The sequence below is a fragment of the Lithobates pipiens genome, unplaced genomic scaffold (genome assembly GCF_037356315.1).
Source record: "Lithobates pipiens isolate NorthernLeopardFrog02 unplaced genomic scaffold, aLitPip1_a1.2 Scaffold_22, whole genome shotgun sequence".
NCBI lineage: Eukaryota > Metazoa > Chordata > Amphibia > Anura > Ranidae > Lithobates > Lithobates pipiens.
Window position 1 is genome coordinate 253,174,388 of NW_027507784.1, and position 20,085 is coordinate 253,194,472.

The 20,085-nt window shown below is 40.2% G+C and overlaps 1 protein-coding gene across 2 annotated transcripts in view; it reads left to right on the plus strand.

Annotated features, from left to right (window-relative positions):
* Positions 1–20,085, plus strand: part of LOC143924570 (uncharacterized) — a 95,118-nt gene that overhangs the window by 52,441 nt on the left and 22,592 nt on the right. For both annotated transcript variants that reach the window (XR_013261891.1, XM_077448947.1), the window contains exons 8-11: positions 4,089–4,262; positions 5,335–5,413; positions 10,159–10,308; positions 15,159–16,366. Coding sequence is in view for 1 of the 2 variants with exons in the window: in XM_077448947.1 (XP_077305073.1) it covers positions 4,089–4,262; positions 5,335–5,413; positions 10,159–10,308; positions 15,159–16,366 (1,611 nt within the window). In the remaining variant the exon portion in view is untranslated. The remainder of the gene's footprint in view (positions 1–4,088; positions 4,263–5,334; positions 5,414–10,158; positions 10,309–15,158; positions 16,367–20,085) is intronic.

Below are 20,085 nucleotides of genomic sequence, written 5' to 3' on the forward strand. Positions count from 1 at the left end.
TGTATTAGTGTTTAGCAGACTGTACGTCAGTCCCTATACCGCTGAAGGACTGCTGCAGTATAGGGCAGCGGTCAGCAGTGGTGCACGTCAACCCTATCTATTGTGGACCGATAGCGGTCCTTACAGAACAGCAGACTGTACCGCACTCAAGCCTATGTACCGTAGCACCCTATACCAAGTTACCAGTCCTTATAAGAACTTTTGTGGACCAAGCAGGTTGTGTATTAGTGTTTAGCAGACTGTACGTCAGTCCCTATACCGCTGAAGGACTGCTGCAGTATAGGGCAGCGGTCAGCAGTGGTGCACGTCAACCCTATCTATTGTGGACCGATAGCGGTCCTTACAGAACAGCAGACTGTACCGCACTCAAGCCTATGTACCGTAGCACCCTATACCAAGTTACCAGTCCTTATAAGAACTTTTGTGGAACAAGCAGGTTGTGTGTTAGTGATTAGCAGACTGTACGTCAGTCCCTATACCGCTGAAGGACTGCTGCAGTATAGGGCAGCGGTCAGCAGTGGTGCACGTCAACCCTATCTATTGTGGACCGATAGCGGTCCTTACAGAACAGCAGACTGTACCGCACTCAAGCCTATGTACCGTAGCACCCTATACCAAGTTACCAGTCCTTATAAGAACTTTTGTGGAACAAGCAGGTTGTGTGTTAGTGATTAGCAGACTGTACGTCAGTCCCTATACCGCTGAAGGACTGCTGCAGTATAGGTGAGCGGTCAGCAGTGGTGCACGTCAACCCTATCTATTGTGGACCGATAGCGGTCCTTACAGAACAGCAGACTGTACCGCACTCAAGCCTATGTACCGTAGCACCCTATACCAAGTTACCAGTCCTTATAAGAACTTTTGTGGACCAAGCAGGTTGTGTATTAGTGTTTAGCAGACTGTACGTCAGTCCCTATACCGCTGAAGGACTGCTGCAGTATAGGGCAGCGGTCAGCAGTGGTGCACGTCAACCCTATCTATTGTGGACCGATAGCGGTCCTTACAGAACAGCAGACTGTACCGCACTCAAGCCTATGTACCGTAGCACCCTATACCAAGTTACCAGTCCTTATAAGAACTTTTGTGGAACAAGCAGGTTGTGTGTTAGTGATTAGCAGACTGTACGTCAGTCCCTATACCGCTGAAGGACTGCTGCAGTATAGGTGAGCGGTCAGCAGTGGTGCACGTCAACCCTATCTATTGTGGACCGATAGCGGTCCTTACAGAACAGCAGACTGTACCGCACTCAAGCCTATGTACCGTAGCACCCTATACCAAGTTACCAGTCCTTATAAGAACTTTTGTGGACCAAGCAGGTTGTGTATTAGTGTTTAGCAGACTGTACGTCAGTCCCTATACCGCTGAAGGACTGCTGCAGTATAGGGCAGCGGTCAGCAGTGGTGCACGTCAACCCTATCTATTGTGGACCGATAGCGGTCCTTACAGAACAGCAGACTGTACCGCACTCAAGCCTATGTACCGTAGCACCCTATACCAAGTTACCAGTCCTTATAAGAACTTTTGTGGACCAAGCAGGTTGTGTATTAGTGTTTAGCAGACTGTACGTCAGTCCCTATACCGCTGAAGGACTGCTGCAGTATAGGGCAGCGGTCAGCAGTGGTGCACGTCAACCCTATCTATTGTGGACCGATAGCGGTCCTTACAGAACAGCAGACTGTACCGCACTCAAGCCTATGTACCGTAGCACCCTATACCAAGTTACCAGTCCTTATAAGAACTTTTGTGGAACAAGCAGGTTGTGTGTTAGTGATTAGCAGACTGTACGTCAGTCCCTATACCGCTGAAGGACTGCTGCAGTATAGGGCAGCGGTCAGCAGTGGTGCACGTCAACCCTATCTATTGTGGACCGATAGCGGTCCTTACAGAACAGCAGACTGTACCGCACTCAAGCCTATGTACCGTAGCACCCTATACCAAGTTACCAGTCCTTATAAGAACTTTTGTGGAACAAGTGAGTTGTGAATGTTTAGCAGACTGCAGCAGAAGGGCAGCAGTCAAGTATAATATCCTTTCTATATTTGGAAGAAAGAATATTATACATGTACAAGCCTATTACTGTACCACTGATACCAGTCCTGAAAAGAACCTTTGTGGAACTAATAATAACAGCAAGTCTTTAAAATTACCCTCACTGCCTGACAACACTGCTTCCTTCCTGTCCCTATACAAATTGGCAAAAAAAGAGAACGATTAGTGGTTACTGGAACAGCTCTTTTGTGGACCTTGATAGTAACAGCTAATGATGATGATGATGATGATGATGATGAAAGACTAATCTGGCTGTCCCTGTAGCATACACCGTCCTTTCCCTTTCTCTAAACTAACAAAAGACACTCAGGCTGCTGCAAGAATCAGCAGCACAGCAAACCTATCAACACCTAACACCTATACCAGTCCTGAAAAGAACTTTTGTGTACCAAATAGCTAGTGGTTTATCTCTCCCTACTCCACACAGGAACCTGTCCCTATCTTAACAGAAGAAAGAATGTAAAATGGCCACCGGATCGGGTGTATTTATAGGTTAGGGGGAATGTACAAGTGTCCATGTGCTGTCATGTCTCAATTGGCTGTCCTGTATCACATGATAAACGTGTCACCAAAGGTTAAAGTTCTTGTATACATTAAACACGTAAGTCCGCCGCGGCGAACGACGGAAAAAGGCGTTCGAACGTGCGGACCGCGAATGTCGGAAATTCGCCGCGAAACGACCGCCGGGCGAACCGTTCGGCCATCACTACTGAAGATGATCCACTGGGTTTCTGGGTCATGAGAATTGACAACTGGCCAGAACTTGCCCAGTATGCAATTGGGCTGCCCTGCATCCAGCATGCTTTCTGAACGGGTATTCAGTGCTGTCAGAGTTTTTGTGACAGATAAAAGAGCGTGTTTGTCCACAAACTCAGTTGACCGGCTGACATTTGTCAAAAGGAATCAGTCCTGGATTAGCAGCAGCTATCAAGCCCCTAATGTCAATCTCACTGATTAAGTATTATTGGGATCTCAAATCTCTGCGAAACCGGGGGTGTGGATTTTATCTTGAAGTCATTTTTTGGTATAGGTTTCATGGGCACAATTAATACCCAAGGACCAATTGTTATGCACCTGTTTGACAGGTAACAAGAAGAAACAAGAAGACATTGGTACATAATATAAACAACAGACAGAAAAAAAACAAGTCAGGTGCATCAAATTAAATTTTTTTATAGCAAGGCCAATTCTTGCTTTCATCAAGAGTACCTCTAGAAGGTTATGGGGTGAAGGCACCACTAACTCCCAAAGCCCATTTTTTCCACACCGGTTACTTCTATCCAAAGTTTACGAAAGAGACGCCAGACTTTATCTAAAAAAATGTTTTAATTTTGGCCTGAGTGTACTATAATTTGGCTTCTTCACATTAGGCATACTCGCTGTGGTGCAAAACTTTGTTATTTCCTTTCAAAGTCGCTCAAAGAGACACCAGAATTTATCCAAAAAATCTCTAACCTTTTTCCAAGTGCCTTAAAATGTGACTGCATCATACAGGCTGTCTGCCTAAGCCATTGTATACTAAATAAAGAAAGCTTGTAGGGAAAATCTATTTAAATGTCATTTTGTTTCTTTATAAATATCAGCTTTGCTGCAGCAGGTTCTATACACATTATACATTTGGGTGTTGGTGATATAGGACAAGCATTGTTTTAATCATATTTTGTTCTGTATATATGTTTGTTTATTTATTAATATACCAGGAGGACATTGTTTAGCCCATTTGCACTTCCTGGTAATATTATGTACATTGTGTAATTTATGAATAAAAATTGTATATTATTGTGTCCATGTGTGTCTAGAGTTGATGGTCATTTAAAATCCCACCCACTCAGGGGGAAGCCTTTTTTTTTACAGGTTCTATACACGGTAAAGATGTTCCACTTTACAGGCAGACTAAAGGGACCCCCAGGCACTATATGTAAAGGAATTTTTCATCTTTATTGTTTCACTTTAAATATAATTTAAGTAATTTCTCCTTTAAAAACGTGTGATGTGTGTTGCATAACCAATAAATTCACTTACATTTGTGTTGACTACAGGTGACAGAAAAGAGTAAGAATATAGATTATGAAATTATAGTCCATATAGGAGCCATTTCTCCAAAAGAAGCCAAACCACCCCTGTTTATGAGTCTAATTGGTGATCATGGAAAGTCAAAAACACTTTTCCTCCAGAACACTTTGTATAGCAGTGCTACCTCTAGTACTGGACAGGTAAGACATTTTTTTCCTGTTTCTAAATTACTTTTAGCCTATAATCAGTGCCATATTGAAGGTTATTTGGAAATCGAAAAAACATACCTGGACATTGAGACTATTGAGGCCGCAGGAAGACTAAACTTACCTCTACTAAGAGCTTATGCACACATATATAAATACAGGCATATAGGCATACAGCATAAAATGCATATCTGTGTTTGTGATGCCTGAGAGACCCAGCTGGTATGTAAATCTGCCCATACATATGCCTGTAAACATTGGTCCTTATGTTAACAGGTGGTCACGTCCTGGCATAGATTCTCAAACGCAAAACTTTAACTTTTGGGAGACTTCACCCTTAAGCCCCGTACACACGAGAGGACTTATGTCCGACAGACTTCCGAAGGAGTTCCGTCGGAGTTCTGCCGGAGTTCCGACAGAGTTCTGACGGACTTTTCGGCTGAGCGGACTTGGCCACACACAATCACACTAAACTCCGACGGATTCGAACGTGATGACGTACGACTGGATTCGAATAAGGAAGTTCATAGCCAGTAGCCAATAGCTGCCCTAGCGTCGGTTTTAGTCCGTCGGAATAGCATACACACGAGCGAATTTTTCGAAGGGACCGGGTTCGGCGGAGTTCCTTCGGAAAAATTTGAAGCATGTTCCATATTCTAAAGTCCTTCGGACTTTGGCGAGTCAAAAGTCCGTTGCAGCCCACACACGATCGAATAGTCTGACGGACTCAGTCCGTCGGACTTTGGATGTTGAAAAGTTCGCTCGTGTGTACGGGGCTTAACGCTCATATAAAGGTAAGTACCAGCATACAGCTCAATCTGTCAATACAGTCCTATGGGCAGAATTACATACCAGCTAGGGCTCCTGGGTGTTGCAAATACAGGCGTATTTTATACTGCACACCCATACTCCTGTATTTATGTGCATGGGCCCTAAAGGTTATTCGGTGATACCTCAGGATGTGTACATTGGTAAACTCCTTTGTAGTTTGATGTGACGGCAGTGTAGCCAAGAGAGGGTGTGATATTACATTTATAATGTCACCATAATTTGTTTTGTTTTGAAGGTAGTTTCTTCCTACGTTAAAGCAAAAGATGTTGGAGAACTGAAGAAAATAATGGTGGGAGTTGATGAAAAAAAACAAGGTGCGTGCCTCTAAATGGTCTACTTCTATGATCTAAAAATGTAAAAACATAAAAGAAACCTGTTCGGATATAAATATGATTACCCCCTTCCAAAAATACCCTTTGCCCAACTGCCATACTTGTCTGGTAGCTTCAATATTTACAATACAATACCATAGGTCAGTGATGGCGAACCTTGGCACCCCAGATGTTTTGGAACTACATTTCCCATGATGCTCAACTACACTGCAGTGTGCATGAGCATCATGGGAAATGTAGTTCCAAAACATCCGGGGTGCCAAGGTTCGCCATCACTGCCATAGGTTCTTGTTTCATCCTGACTTCACTTGCTGCATGCTTGTTTCATGCCAATAACTCAGATAGTAATGAAGCCACAGACCACCAGACTACTATCATTTTAGAAAGAAGTCAGCAATGACATGTGAATGATCATATATAAGCTCTGACTACAATACGTGACATACAGTGCCTTGAAAAAGTATTCACACCCCTTGAAATTTTCCACATTTTGTCATGTCGCAACTGAAAACGTAAATTTATTTTATTGGGATTTTATGTGATAGACCAACACAAAGTTGCACATAATTGTGAAGTGGATGGAAAATGATAAATGGTTTTCAAAATTTTTCAAATAAATATCTGAAAAGTATAGCATGCATTTGTATTCAGCCCCCTTTACACTGATACCCCTAACTAAAATCTAGTGGAACCACTTTCCTTCAGAAGTCACATAAATAGTAAATAGAGTCCACCTGTGTGTAATTTAATCTCAGTATAAATGCAGCTGTTCTGTACAGCCCTCAGAGGTTTGTCAGAGAACCTTAGTGAACAAACAGCATCATGAAGGCCAAAGAACACACCAGACAGGTCAGGGATACAATTGTGGAGAAGTTTAAAGCAGGGTTCGGTTATAAAAAAAATATCCCAAGCTTTGAATATCTCATGGAGCACTGTTCAATTTATCTGAAAATGAAAAGAGTATGGCCCAATTGCAAACCTGCCAAAACATGGCCGTCCACCTAAACTGATAAGCCAGGCAAGGAGAACATTAATCAGAAAAGCAACCAAGAGGCCCATGGTAACTCTGGAGAAGCTGCAGAGATCCACAGCTCAGGTGGGAGATTCTGTCCACAGGACAACTATTAGTGGTGCACTCCACAAATCTGACCTTTATGGAAGAGTGAAAAAACAAAGTCCAGCGCTAAATATTAAACAATATAACAGCAGTGAACTGAAATTGTTACTATATAAAACATGTAAACGTGTAATGCAAACATGCAAGGTGCAAATCCAATATTCATATGTAAAAAGGCAAAACAGTGAAGATAAAGTTAAAACAAAAAATAAACAAAATAAACTTCCTAAGAAGTGTGTCCATCAAACATGTGACTTGTGAGTCTTCAGTAGGGATGGTGACGGTGCAACAACATAAGTCTGGCTGTGAGAATGTTGAAACAGGAAGGCCTTCTGTTAAAAATATGTAGATGGGTACTCTTACCAGATAAGGTGGACCTAGCGGCAGTGGGTCAACCGAGCTTGTACACCTCAGGATGGAGCGTTGGCTGGAAAATGGTCACTCCAAATGGGATAGGTCCACTCCTCTGCAGTCTGGATCCGACCAAAGGTCCAAGATTCTAATAACTCTTCCAGGGAGAGGTGGAACTACCGCCCAATAGGAGAGCCGTAATGCTGATGGTAGGTGAGGGAGTAGGCTCAATCAAACAGAGAGGCTCCATATAGTGAAGGTCAAAAACAGGGAGATTTATTCTTAAAAAGTACAATGCATCAATGATAGATGAGTACAAAAATACTTGGTGATCACATGTTAAAAAAATATTAAAAGCAATGTGGGAAGCAAGCAAAGCGATGGGCTCGCTTCACTTGCTTCCCACATTGCTTTTAATATATTAAATCTTCACTGATTTTCCTTTTTGCATATGATTATTGGATTTGCACCTTGCATGTTTGCATTACATTTACAGTGCCTTGCGAAAGTATTCGGCCCCCTTGAACTTTTCAACCTTTTGCCACATTTCAGGCTTCAAACATAAAGATATAACATTTTTATTTTTTGTGAAGAATCACCAACAAGTGGGACACAATTGTGAAGTGGAACGAAATCTATTGGATATTTTAAACTTTTTTAGCAACTAAAAAACTGAAAAGTGGTGCGTGCAAAATTATTCGGCCCCTTTACTTTGAGTGCAGCAAACTCACTCCAGAAGTTCAGCGAGGATCTCTGAATGATCCATTGTTGTCCTAAATGACTGATGGTGATAAATAGAATCGACCTGTGTGAAATTAAGTCTCTGTATAAATGCACCTGCCCTGGGATAGTCTCAGGGTTCTGTTGAAAGTGCAGAGAGCTTCATGAAGACCAAGGAACACACCAGGCAGGTTCGTAATACTGTTGTGGAGAAGTTTAAAGCCGGATTTGGATACAAAAAGATTTCCCAAGCTTTAAACATCCCAAGGAGCACTATGCAAGCGATCATTTTGAAATAGGAGTATCGGACCACTGCAAATCTACCAAGACCTGGCCGTCCCTCTAAACTTTCAGCTCAGACAAGGAGAAGACTGATCAGAGATGCAGCCAAGAGGCCCATGATCACTCTGGATTAACTGCAGAGAACTACAGCTGAGGTGGGAGAGTCTGTCCATAGGACAGCAATCAGTCTTACACTGCACAAATCTGGCCTTTATGGAAGAGTGGCAAGAAGAAAGCCATTTCTCAAAGATATCCATAAAAAGTCTCCTCTAAAGTTTTAAAGTTTTCCACAAGCCACCTGGGAGACTCACCAAACATGTGGAAGAAGGTGCTCTGGTCAGATGAAACCAAAATCGAACTTTTTGCCCACAATGCAAAACGATATGTTTGGCGTAAAAGCAACACAGCTCATCACCCTCAACACACCATCCCCACTGTCAAACATGGTGGTGGCAGCATCATGGTTTGGGCCTGCTTTTCTTCAGCAGGGACAGGGAAGATGGTTAAAATTGAGGGGAAGATGGATGCAGCCAAATACAGGACCATTCTGGATGAAAACCTGTTGGAGTCTGCAAAAGACCTGAAACTGGGACGGAGATTTATCTTCCAACAAGACAATGATCCCAAACGTACAGCAAAATCTACAAAGGAATGGTTCACAAATAAACGTATCCAGGTGTTAGAATGGCCAAGTCAAAGTCCAGACCTGAATCCAATCGAGAATCTGTGGAAAGAGCTGAAAACTGCTGTTCACAAACGCTCTCCATCCAACCTCACTGAGCTCGAGCTGTTTTGCAAGGAAGAATGGGCAAGAATTTCAGTCTCTCGATGTGCAAAACTGATAGAGACATACCCCAAGCGACTTGCAGCTGTAATCGCAGCAAAAGGTGGCTCTACAAAGTATTAACGCAAGAGGGCCGAATAATTTTGCACGCCCCACTTTTCATTTTTTTATTAGTTAAAAAAGTTTCAAAAATCCAATAGATTTCGTTCCACTTCACAATTGTGTCCCACTTGTTGGTGATTCTTCACAAAAAATAAAAATGTTATATCTTTATGTTTGAAGCCTGAAATGTGGCAAAAGGTTGAAAAGTTCAAGGGGGCCAAATACTTTCGCAAGGCACTGTACATGTTTCATATAGTAACAATTTCAGTTCACTGCTGTTGTATTGTTTTATATTTAGCGCTAAACTTTGTTTTTTCAAATGTGGTTGGGACTTTGTTTCAGTGTCAGCAGCTTTTTCTTTGCATCTGGTTTAGTGCAGTAATTTCACCAATTTTTTCCTTTATGAAAGAGTGGCAAGTAGAAAACCATTATTGAAAGAAAGCCACAAGAAGTCCCGTTTACAGTTTGTGAGAAGCCATGTGGGGGACACAGCAAACATGCGGAAGAAGGTGCTCTGTCAGAGGAGACAAAAATTTAACTTTTTGGCCTAAAAGTAAAACGCTATATGTGGAGGAAAACTAACATTGAACTTCACCCTGAACACACCATCCCCACCGTGAAACATGGTGGTGGCAGCATCATGTTGTGGGGATGCTTTTCTTCAGCAGGGACAGGGAAGCTGGTCAGAGTTGATGGGAAGATGGATATAGCCAAATACAGGGCAATCTTAGAAGTCTGCAGAAGACTTGAGACTGGGTTGGAGGTTCACCTTCCAGCAGGACAACGACCTTAAACATACAGCCAGAGCTACAATGGAATGGTTTCGATCAAACATATTCATGTGTTAGAATGGCCCAGTCACAGTCCAGACCTAAATACAATTGAGAATCTGTGGCAAGACTTGAAAATTGCTGTTCATGGACGCTCACCATCCAATCTGACAGAGCTTGAACTATTTTGCAATGAAGAATGGTCAAAACAATTCACTCTCTAGATATGCAAAGCTGGTAGAGACATACCCAAGAAGATTTGCAGCTGTAATTGGAGTGAAAGGTTTTTCTACAAAGCATTGACGCAGGGGGCTGAATACAAATGTCCCCCACACTTTTCACATATTTATTTGTAAAAAATAAAAAATAAACATTTATGATTTTCCTTCTACTTCATAATTATGTGCTGCTTTGTATTGGTCTATCACATAAAATCCAAATAAAATACATTTACATTTTTGGTTGTAACATAACAAAATGTGGAACATTTCAAGGGGTGTGAATACTTTTTTCAAGGCACTGTATATACCTATTATCTATATATACATACTACCTACAGAAGCTAAGTGTAAGCTTTTAAAACATATGTATTTTCTATTAGATTGTAGGTGCTATTGCATAAACATTTCTATATTGAAAGGAAAAACAAAATATGTGTTCCCCTGCAACAAATGGCTCTCACATCAAATTGTCATGATCTACGTTGGAGAATGTGACTCTCTGGACAGCAATTCACAGGCAGGATTAAAAGGTAACGAATAGTTTAAAATGCAATTTTCGTATGCAAGTCTGTTTTGCCCAATTGTTAGCCCTTGTACAAACGGTCGGACATTCTGACAACCAAATCCGTTGGATTTTGTCCGACGGAAACTGTTGCATACACACGATCGGACAAGGTTGTCGGAAAACCCAATTGTACATAACGTGATGACGTTATTTCGTTATGACGGGACTACGTTCAGGCTAGTAGCCAATAGCTTTGGTCTAGGAATTTGATCTGAGCATACGTGCCACTTTGTCCGTCGGAGTAGGCTACACATGATCGGAGTATGTCCGATCGGAGCATTTTGTCGGAAAATTTTAAGTTGGAAAACTTGGTCCGTCGAATACTCCTACGGAAACAGTCCGATGGAGACCACACACAGTCGGATTAAAAACGGTCCGATAGGACACATTCCGTCGGAATCTCCAACCGTGTGTACAAGGGCTAAAGGCAAAACTTTTTTAAGTTTTAGATCGAGGGGAGAAAGATTAGAACACCTATCCGTTTTTATTGCTGTGTCCCCATTAAAGAGAAACACCCTCTCTATTTTTCCTGTTTACCATTATCATTGAAAGTAAAAATAAAAGAAAATCCCAAATTTTAGGGTTTCCCCAGAAAAGTAATATGGAGGAAATCTTCCAATGGGGTCACTAGTTCTGGTGACCTAGGGCAGCCTTTTTTAACCAGGGTGCCTTGGCAAAATGCATAAAAATTGCCCAAAAATCGTATACAAGCCAACAGGTGGATCAAGCCTGCCTTTTAGTTACACAAAGTCGCACGTTTTCATTGTGCACCATTACGACCTTGTAGGCTCCGGCATCCTAACAACCAATAGCGTCATCAGCTGATAAGGAGGATGTCGGTCGTCTGCACAGTATCCTTGTTTGTATCCGTCAGCTCTGGGGTCACATTAGCTGAGTGATGGAGAAAAACTGAAGGAGAAGGGAAACACTTCTAACATTGGTTGTCCTACATGTGTGGATATTGATGCATTATGTAAAACTATTAGAATAGCTTTTTACATTCTAGAATGGGGTGCCTTGAGGCTGTCCATAATTTTAAAGGGTGCCTCGAGATTGTCCATAATTTTAAAGGATGCCTTGACTGAAAAATGGTTGAGAAACACTGACCTAGGGGGCCCCAAGAGATTCCCTTAATTTTTAGGGATTTCCTCTCACTTTCTGTTTTGGGATTTCCTCTCACTTCCTGTTTTGTACAGAAAGTAAAACTCCCTAATAGGACACAGATAGCACAAATACACCTTACAGGCATAATAACCCTCCTTTACGATATCCAAAATTTAAAAAAAAAGTTGTGCCTATACTCCTACTTTAAATTTAAATACCATACATGTATCATAAAATATTGGCAATTCTGTCAAATGTATATTGACTGTGGGAATAGACAATTAAATAGAATTAGGGGTCTGTTTATAAAGGATTTTCTGGTAAATGTGCTGGTCCACTCAGCAGAATGCATTTCAGGGCTTTTTACCCACTTTTATTGATCCAAACATCAAAGAAACACAGCGTTTTGTTCACCCAGGAGTTGTTTAGCGTTACAATGGACACAAACGCCTTGTCTGCCTGGTCCTAGTCCTAGGCTGATAAAGGTAAGCCTGCCTGCCACTGCAGGACCTGTATGGCTTCTCACGAGAATATGTTCTCCCATATGTTTTCTGTTTGAAGATACCTCTGCTTGCTAAGCTGCCAAAACAGCATTTAAAGGGCAAGTATGCGAAGTATTATCTACACTTGTATGTCACCACACTGGCTTAAGTTGCCCAGGGATACTTCAAAGGCCTCTAATGAGCAAGTTTTCAAGAGGAATATCTGAGTATTTCAATCTGGGTCACACCAGCCATATTACAATCAGGGAATTTATGATACATGTCATGTTCATAGGTAATAATGACACTCTTACGCAAAGACATTGTTTTATATGCTTTTCCAGCTGTATGGCCTTCATAGAGTTTTGCAGCAGCATAAATTCAGATATGTCAACTGAGCTCACAATAGGACATTTTCTTTATGCCAACACTTTTATTTTCATTCAGCTTTGAAAGGGCGAAGTTTTCAATCACTCTAGTAAGTATGGCCTGTTCTATTTGGGAATTTAATTTTTTTTCTTGCCCATTGTCCAGAGTTTCCAAAATGGTGGAACATCCTTCCCCAAACTAGCATCCTGTAATAAAGCAGAGCCTCCACTTTAGACAGTACTGTACTACCTGGAGTTTCTAGCTCTGCTTTTGCTGAAAAGCAATTGCCCATCTCACTGCAACTGTCAGCATATCATGCTAGTATTTAAAGAATATGATCACATTCTCAAGAAAAAATCAAACCATCTCCAAATATTCTGGCCATCCCCTTTAAAGTGAGTATCCATTGTAATTCTCACAATGGCAAGCGCACTTTGGTCAGTGCAGCCATATGACTGTGCTGCTAATAAGAAATGCTTCAAATATTGAATAAGATCCACTGTGACTAGGAAAGTCAACAAGTCAGGAAAGTTAGCAAGAAAAATCCATCACTCCTAGTAACAAGAGGGTGTGTCCCCTTTCCCCCTTTAAACTTGTGAAGTAATTTTGTGCAAATAAATAATATTAAGGGTGGTTATGGACTCCTATCTATTGTCCCATCTAGGGTGCCAAGTGAAGTAATGGTAGCAGAGGGTGGTTATGGAATTTCCTCTATCTATATTGCACCTGTGTATTAACTTGTCTATTCCCCTAGTTAGCTAGTCTATTAAAACTCTTATCACATGTTACTGTTGATATCACAATAATACAAGGTTAGCTATGAAACCAAGCACACGGCTTAATAAAAAAAAGTCTTCTTTCCCTCTATTTCCCAAGAAAATGGGAAACGCTGACATGTAAGTACTAAAAGATATTACAAACATATACCAACAAGACACATCATATCAGAATATCAAAGATACTTATCACAAGGCTCTCCGCGAGGCTTTGTATCATTGGCTAGGCTCAGATATTAAAGAGATAGCCATGCGGCTCAGAGAGCCATCAGGCTCACCCTGCTTGAACCAAGAATAAAAAAGAGACAAATTACTTCTTGTGCCCTTTTTACACATTCACTCAGACCCATTTGTAACCACCCCCACTAGCCTCCTGCCCAATGAGGTATTGCCAAGAGGTTGTCCTTTTAATATCTTCATCCTGCTGTATTGGCCTATAGGGGCAGCATTGTCCATGTATCTCTAGGTGCTGGTGATTCTTTGATCTTTGTCACCCACCGTCATCAATCAACCTGGCAGCCATGGCTCTTTGAAGATTTCTTTATAGCAATAGACGATCCGGAGACAAGCCTTTCTAGATTTCAGATGCAGATTTTGATACGCTACAAGCTCTGATGTGTAACTGGTTACATTTCAACTTGGGGCCTTCTGCTTGTATCATCCATGGAATGAAATACCATAAATATGATATTAAATCATGTTAACTTTCAACAACTCATAGTTGTTGCTACTCCAGTCTATGACCCAGTAGGCCAGCTAAAACTTTTTGACTGGAAGGGGCAGCACTGACTAGTGACTACTGATTGGAGTACTGGGCTGTTTTTTTCCCCTGAGTGTTGGGGGGGGGGGATATATATGGGGGCATCTTTTTAGTTAAAAAATATTTTATTTTGTAAAAACAGATGTGACAGGATGAATTTTTCATCAGGCGAATGTACAAAGAACTGCACATTCTAAATTTTGGGTAATGTTTGGGCAAGTCTTACATCAAATCCTTTATAATAATAGACCCTATGATACATCAAATGACTTTCAGTTTGGCTCATATGGATTAAAATCAGACATGGATATTATTTCTTGCCAGCCAGTAAAAATATGTTGCAGCATATGGTCTGCACTTAGCTTCCATCACTTGTTATTTGTGTGACATTAAAGTGACCCTGAACTCAAAAAATGTAAATTTGGTATGTTATTGTGTCCAAGCACTACGCAAAAAAAAAAAAACAGCAGTGCACTTCCTGGTATGTAAAGTTGCCTAGGCACAACTGTGCATACAGTCACATAGCTGTATATCTGCAATGTGGTAGCACTGTTGCCTGCTAGATTGGCGAGATTTGAATTAAGTTTTGTTGATGTCATTACTGTGCTGCTTGCTGGAGGGGAGTCTGCACCATACACTTCTTCCTGCTTCTGCCTAATTCTTTCTGTTTATGTGTGCTTTGTGAACCTCTCTTGCTGCTTTTGCTGCTTCTTGAATATTCACCCTGCAGTTCTCAGATCACAAGTCATCAGGGGATATTGCTGATATGAGGAAACAAAGCCATATTCCTCTACCAAGATGGAAGCCCCCACACAGAAACAAAGTGCAGAACAAGGTATGGTAAGTCACTAATGTTGAAAAGATCAGCTGCAGGGAATCTGAAGGCAATGTTGGTGAATAGTCCTTTGTCCTCTGCTAGTCTTTTTTGAGCACAGCTTCTGAAGTTCAGTTTCCCTTTAACTAATAAATAATAGTGTTCTAATGGGATTAACAGAGTTAAGCTAGCCATACACTGGTAGATTTTCATATGATCTTTCGTATGAAAAATGTTTGCCTACAGGGACTTGACAAGTGTTGTTCAAAACTTTGTTTGCTTTTAAAATTCAATTTTGGGATGAATGTAATTTCTTGAGCATAAACCACATACACTGTTAAAATGTATTTTGTTTGAGAAAATTTTCCATCCTGCTTCTTCAATTTTTCTCACCACTATGATCGCAAATAGCCATCAATTTGACCCTACTAACGTGGTTAATATGCTAGGACCTCTTTGTATTCCTAGACGACTACTGACTATAGTTTTGTGACGTGTGATTTATTTCAGATACAGAAAACCATCAAACACGAAAAACATGTAGATTATCTGCTGACAGTAGCAATGCACTCTACAGCAATAATAATAAATTTCTGATAACATCCAAAATGGCTGACTTAAATTCATGTGAAACCACTGGAAAGGTCGAAAGCATTAAATTAGAGGATATTGTTTATAAAAAAAGCAATACTGAGACAGAAGTGTCTAAGAAGATTGAAGCTAAAAAAATAAACGGTTTTCAAACAATCAATACTAAGTCATCTGAATCATCCAAGAGATATAAAAATAAAGCATCAAAGAGGACAATGGCAAAAAGACATGCTTCTTCAGAGGTAAAACTCCAAAACGTCCCCTGTTCTAAAGAGGCCACGGTGATAAGAAATCAAAGTGGAAGAGATCAAAAAGAATCTGATCAGATTTCTATCCTGGAAGACAAGCGCTTCAATACCACAACAGAAGATAGTGTACCTGAACCTGTGATTGCTAATAATATCACAGATATGATAACCAAGGGAAGAAAAAATACCTATGAAGATTTCCAGGAACATAAAAATAGTCAGACAAATGATCCTCCTACAGTAGAACATAGGAGAGCAAGCAGCCCAGTTGGCTATGTATTCTTCTCCCATGAAAGACAAGGGCCAGCTGTCCTTGAGGAAGTAAATATTAATGCCAGGAGAAACACGGGCAGTTCAATAAATCCTATCTCAAAGGGTGAAAGCACAGAACCAGCTCAAAGCATTAGGGAAAGAGCTGAGGATTCATCTACTGATGACAACAAAGTTGATGATAAGGAAGGAGCATCACAACTTTATTTATTACAACAAATCCTATTGAAATCAGAGGGCGTTTGTACAGATAGCCCTCCTGGAGCCAATTCTCACCCTTCTATAGCTAACTTGGTAAATCTAGAAAAAACAGAGAGTAAGCATGATAAATCTGATCAAGACCATGAAGCCCACAGTGTTCATTCACAGGATGGTGGTTGTGATTGCCTATATTACCCACTAGACACTGAGGCTGTACAAAATTCAGACTGCCTCTGTTCATGTGAAGACTGCTGCAGCAATGAGTCAGACTCCACACTCAATGAGGAGTACTTGTTCTCTGATAACTCTTTGGCTCCAAGTCCTTCAGAAGACGAAGAATGTCAAATCTATTCAAAATCGATTTATCTGGATAAAGACACAAATGAATTGCCACAACAAATGCTTCAAGTAGGTACTGCAATGCATGACATACATGTATATTGTACAGTGTGGGGTTCCTGAACATAAACTCCCATCATTATTGATTGAACACCTCATTTTCTCTTCTGGGAGTGTTATATGGGAGTTTGTGTTCATAATTGTGTAGCAATATTAGAAAACAGGATATTTATGCATGAATCGTGTGGCCTATGTAGCGTGCATGTTCCGTTTTTATGTAAATTTCAAGGTAAATATAAAAAACTGCATTCAGTTTTTAGAGCCTGATTACAGCCAGATCTTTTTTTGCTGTTTTGAATAGAATAGATGTTTAGACCTTATGGCAAATGTCTGCTGTTATCTGTGTCCCCATTGCACAGATTTCCCTTGACATTTTTTCTTTGTTACACCAAGACAACATGGGATAAAATGGAGTCACTGTGGAAGGAACAGCTAGCATACAGCTAGCATTAAAAACTTGAATGAGCTTCTGTCCTTTCACCTCTCTACATAAAAGTGTTACATTTCAGTCTCTTCTACAACTGGAGGGATTTTTCATTACTTCCAATCCCTTTTACCCCTTTTCACCAGGACAAAAAGTTTGGGGGAATCTCCATAGTGAGTCCACAGACAACTGATAGAAATTCTAAGCCCTTGTACACACGGTCAGAGAATCTGTCGGAATGAGTCTTATCGGACCGTGTCGTCAGATAATCCGACTGTGTGTGGTATGCATCGGACTGATTCCGTCCGAATCTCCGTCCGACCCAATTTTCCAACATGTTGGAAATATTTCCTGACCAACTGGGCCGGACGGACCTAATCCGATCATGTGTAGAGCATTTTCATCGAACCAAGTGCCACGCATGCTCAGATCAAATTCCTACATCAAAGCTATTGGCTACTAGCCTGAATGTAGTCCTATCGTAATGAAATTACGTCATCACGTTCTGAAAGATCGGATTTTTCGCCAACTTGGCCCGACCGTGTGTATGCAACAGTTTCGGACACAATCCGTCGGACTAAATCCGACGGGCAAAATCCGACGGATTTGGTTGGCAAAATCTCTGACCGTGTGTACGTGGGCTTACCCTTCCCCACCCTGTCCTAAAATAAAAATGTGTTGTACTGAGATTTGGGCTTTGTGTAACAGGAAGTTTAAAAAAATCTTATAAATGATACATTTATAAACTCCTACATTAAAATAAAAATATATATAAAATTGACCAAGCCATTATATTTTTCCACTGCTGTATAACATGCTGTATAAAATGAAGCTTTCAAACCGTATTCAGAAGCTTCACTGAGAAATAAATTGTAAAAAAATTATCTTTCTTAATTTATGTTTTATTTTTGTGCACATCAAAAGGATGACCTTAGATCTACATATGACGTCAGTTAAAGCAACCTCACAATTAGTAATAAAACAAAACATTATTTTAACTAAAATGTTTCCTGTTTATCCAATTATTAACCCTAAGTTTAACCCTAGTCAGCCCTTTGTTTTTATATTTTTCTACTGTTTTTTATTTTTTAATTATTGTATCTTTTATTTTGTTTATTCATTTGGATTGAAAAAAAACCTTTTATTACATTTATAAGTACCAGAAGAGTAAATTGTAATGTCATTATAATCAGGACAAACTGTATAATAAAATGTAAACTTTTTATCTGTAGTAACACCCACTAGTCATAGCAGCAGAAATTACAAACTAGTTACATCTTTTTGTCCACAAAATAATAATTTTTGCAAGACAATATTGCTACCCTAAGATAGCAAGTGTTACTGGCCTGATCACCAGGTAAAAATAAAAATAAAAAACATAAGAAAACAAATCAGCTACCACATTTAAAGGTATTGTAAATCTTCCTACTTGTGTTTTTTGCCTGCATAATATGTACATCGATCACGTAGAATCGTGATGTTATTTGTTGGCCTGTATGCCACAGTTCAGTGTCAGAAATATGTTTGAAACACGAGGCATGCAGCACGGCACGACATCGGCATAACCTCTGTCTGTACTGTATGAACCAACCCTTCCTGAGAAAGAAACTAGATATCCCACAATCCCTGGGCCTTGTACTGGTAAAGGTGAAAGCAATTACTACCGCTTACCATGCAGGAAGAGATGTGTTTCACAAAATAGCATGCATTTGTGGTTCAACACAAAGAAATGGCTAGACATGCATGTGACCTGGAACAAGACGTTCCTTGTCCTGCTGGGGAATAGGGACAAAGTAGGTGGATTAATGCATGCCGATAGAGGAATCATCCATGATACTACAAACTGCAACCACAACATGTGAGCCAATCATTATACAGTAAAAGCAAACCAATATCAAAGGGATTATAATTACACTAATACCTTAATACATTGAAAAAAAAACATTTGAAAACATACAATGCCTTTAAGGACTGGTAAGCTGCAATATATTACATTTTTGTTTTTGTGTTGAAATATACTTTAAGCAATTGTCCTGGAATCAATAATACCATAGCAGAAATCTGCTTTGGTCCCTAAAGGGTATTCAGGGGAGGGAGCCGAAATGGCTAATATAACTGTGACTTTAAAGTGAAACTTTAGTCAGAAAATTAAGTCCTGCTAGATTTCTTTAAGGCTGGCCCCATATACCCATGATGGTGGCATCTTTAGTGGATTTCAGGTATAGCTATGTATGTAAAACATTAAAAATAAGTGCCTATACTGTTTAAAAATACAGTAATATACTGTCTCACCCTGTTTTGCACATGCTCAGTTGCGCTCCATTTTTAGGCATTGATGATTTTGTAGAGACCGATCTGCTGACAGCGTTAAAGCAAAATTAAACCCTTTTATCCTTTACAGCCAAGGAAGCTGCTTTTGTTTAATCTGCAAATGCCATGGTGCTGCACATGTGATCAGTTATAACACCAGCCATTAGATGGGTTGATGGTTTAAACTTGAAATAACAGCTTGTGCACTTACATTTGTGCTAAAGGCTAGCACTAGCATATACAGCAAAACAGCGGAGATACAAGGCGTTCCTAAGAATCACATGTGTTTCAACACACCAGAGACTGGAACCAGGCATACTGGAAGTGGCATTACTGCCTCAATGCATTTCGTGTTTCCACATCTTCAAGCAGCTTAGGAACGGTGTGTATCCCCGTTGTATATGCTAATGCTAGCCCATAGCACAGACGAATGCAAGTTCACAAGCTAGCTGTTTATTTCAAGTTTGCACAGGCTATTTTGTGCAATGTGAGGAACTTTGTTTCTTTTTGAGTTTCTGTCTTCATATGAATACAAAGATATACCAGCTGATCCTACTAAGCTAAAAGATCATCCCTCCTTGATGTTACCTGTCCTTCTAAGGATTTGATTTCCTTGATTTAGCATCTGGTGAGTTTGTTTTTTCATCCACACGAGTGTTATTGGATTACGGATAATTAAGATCACCTACTGCTACACAAATTTTTCCTTTTTGGTGTGTGGACTTTTCTATTAGGAATTTGTTTGTAATATATACACATAATTATTAATTTGTGATGCAATTATTGTTTATTTATATATTGATAAATTAGCGCTGTATCTCTTTATGGGTGATTTGTTCACATGAAAAAGGGGCAGCTTTTTCTTGATTCCACTTGAAAAAAATGTTTTTGTTTGGCGCCATCACTTGTTAAATTATATCCATGCTGTAACCTACATAACTGGCTCTAGCTATTTGAAACCTGTGTAGACACACCACCAACCTATGTCTGAGCA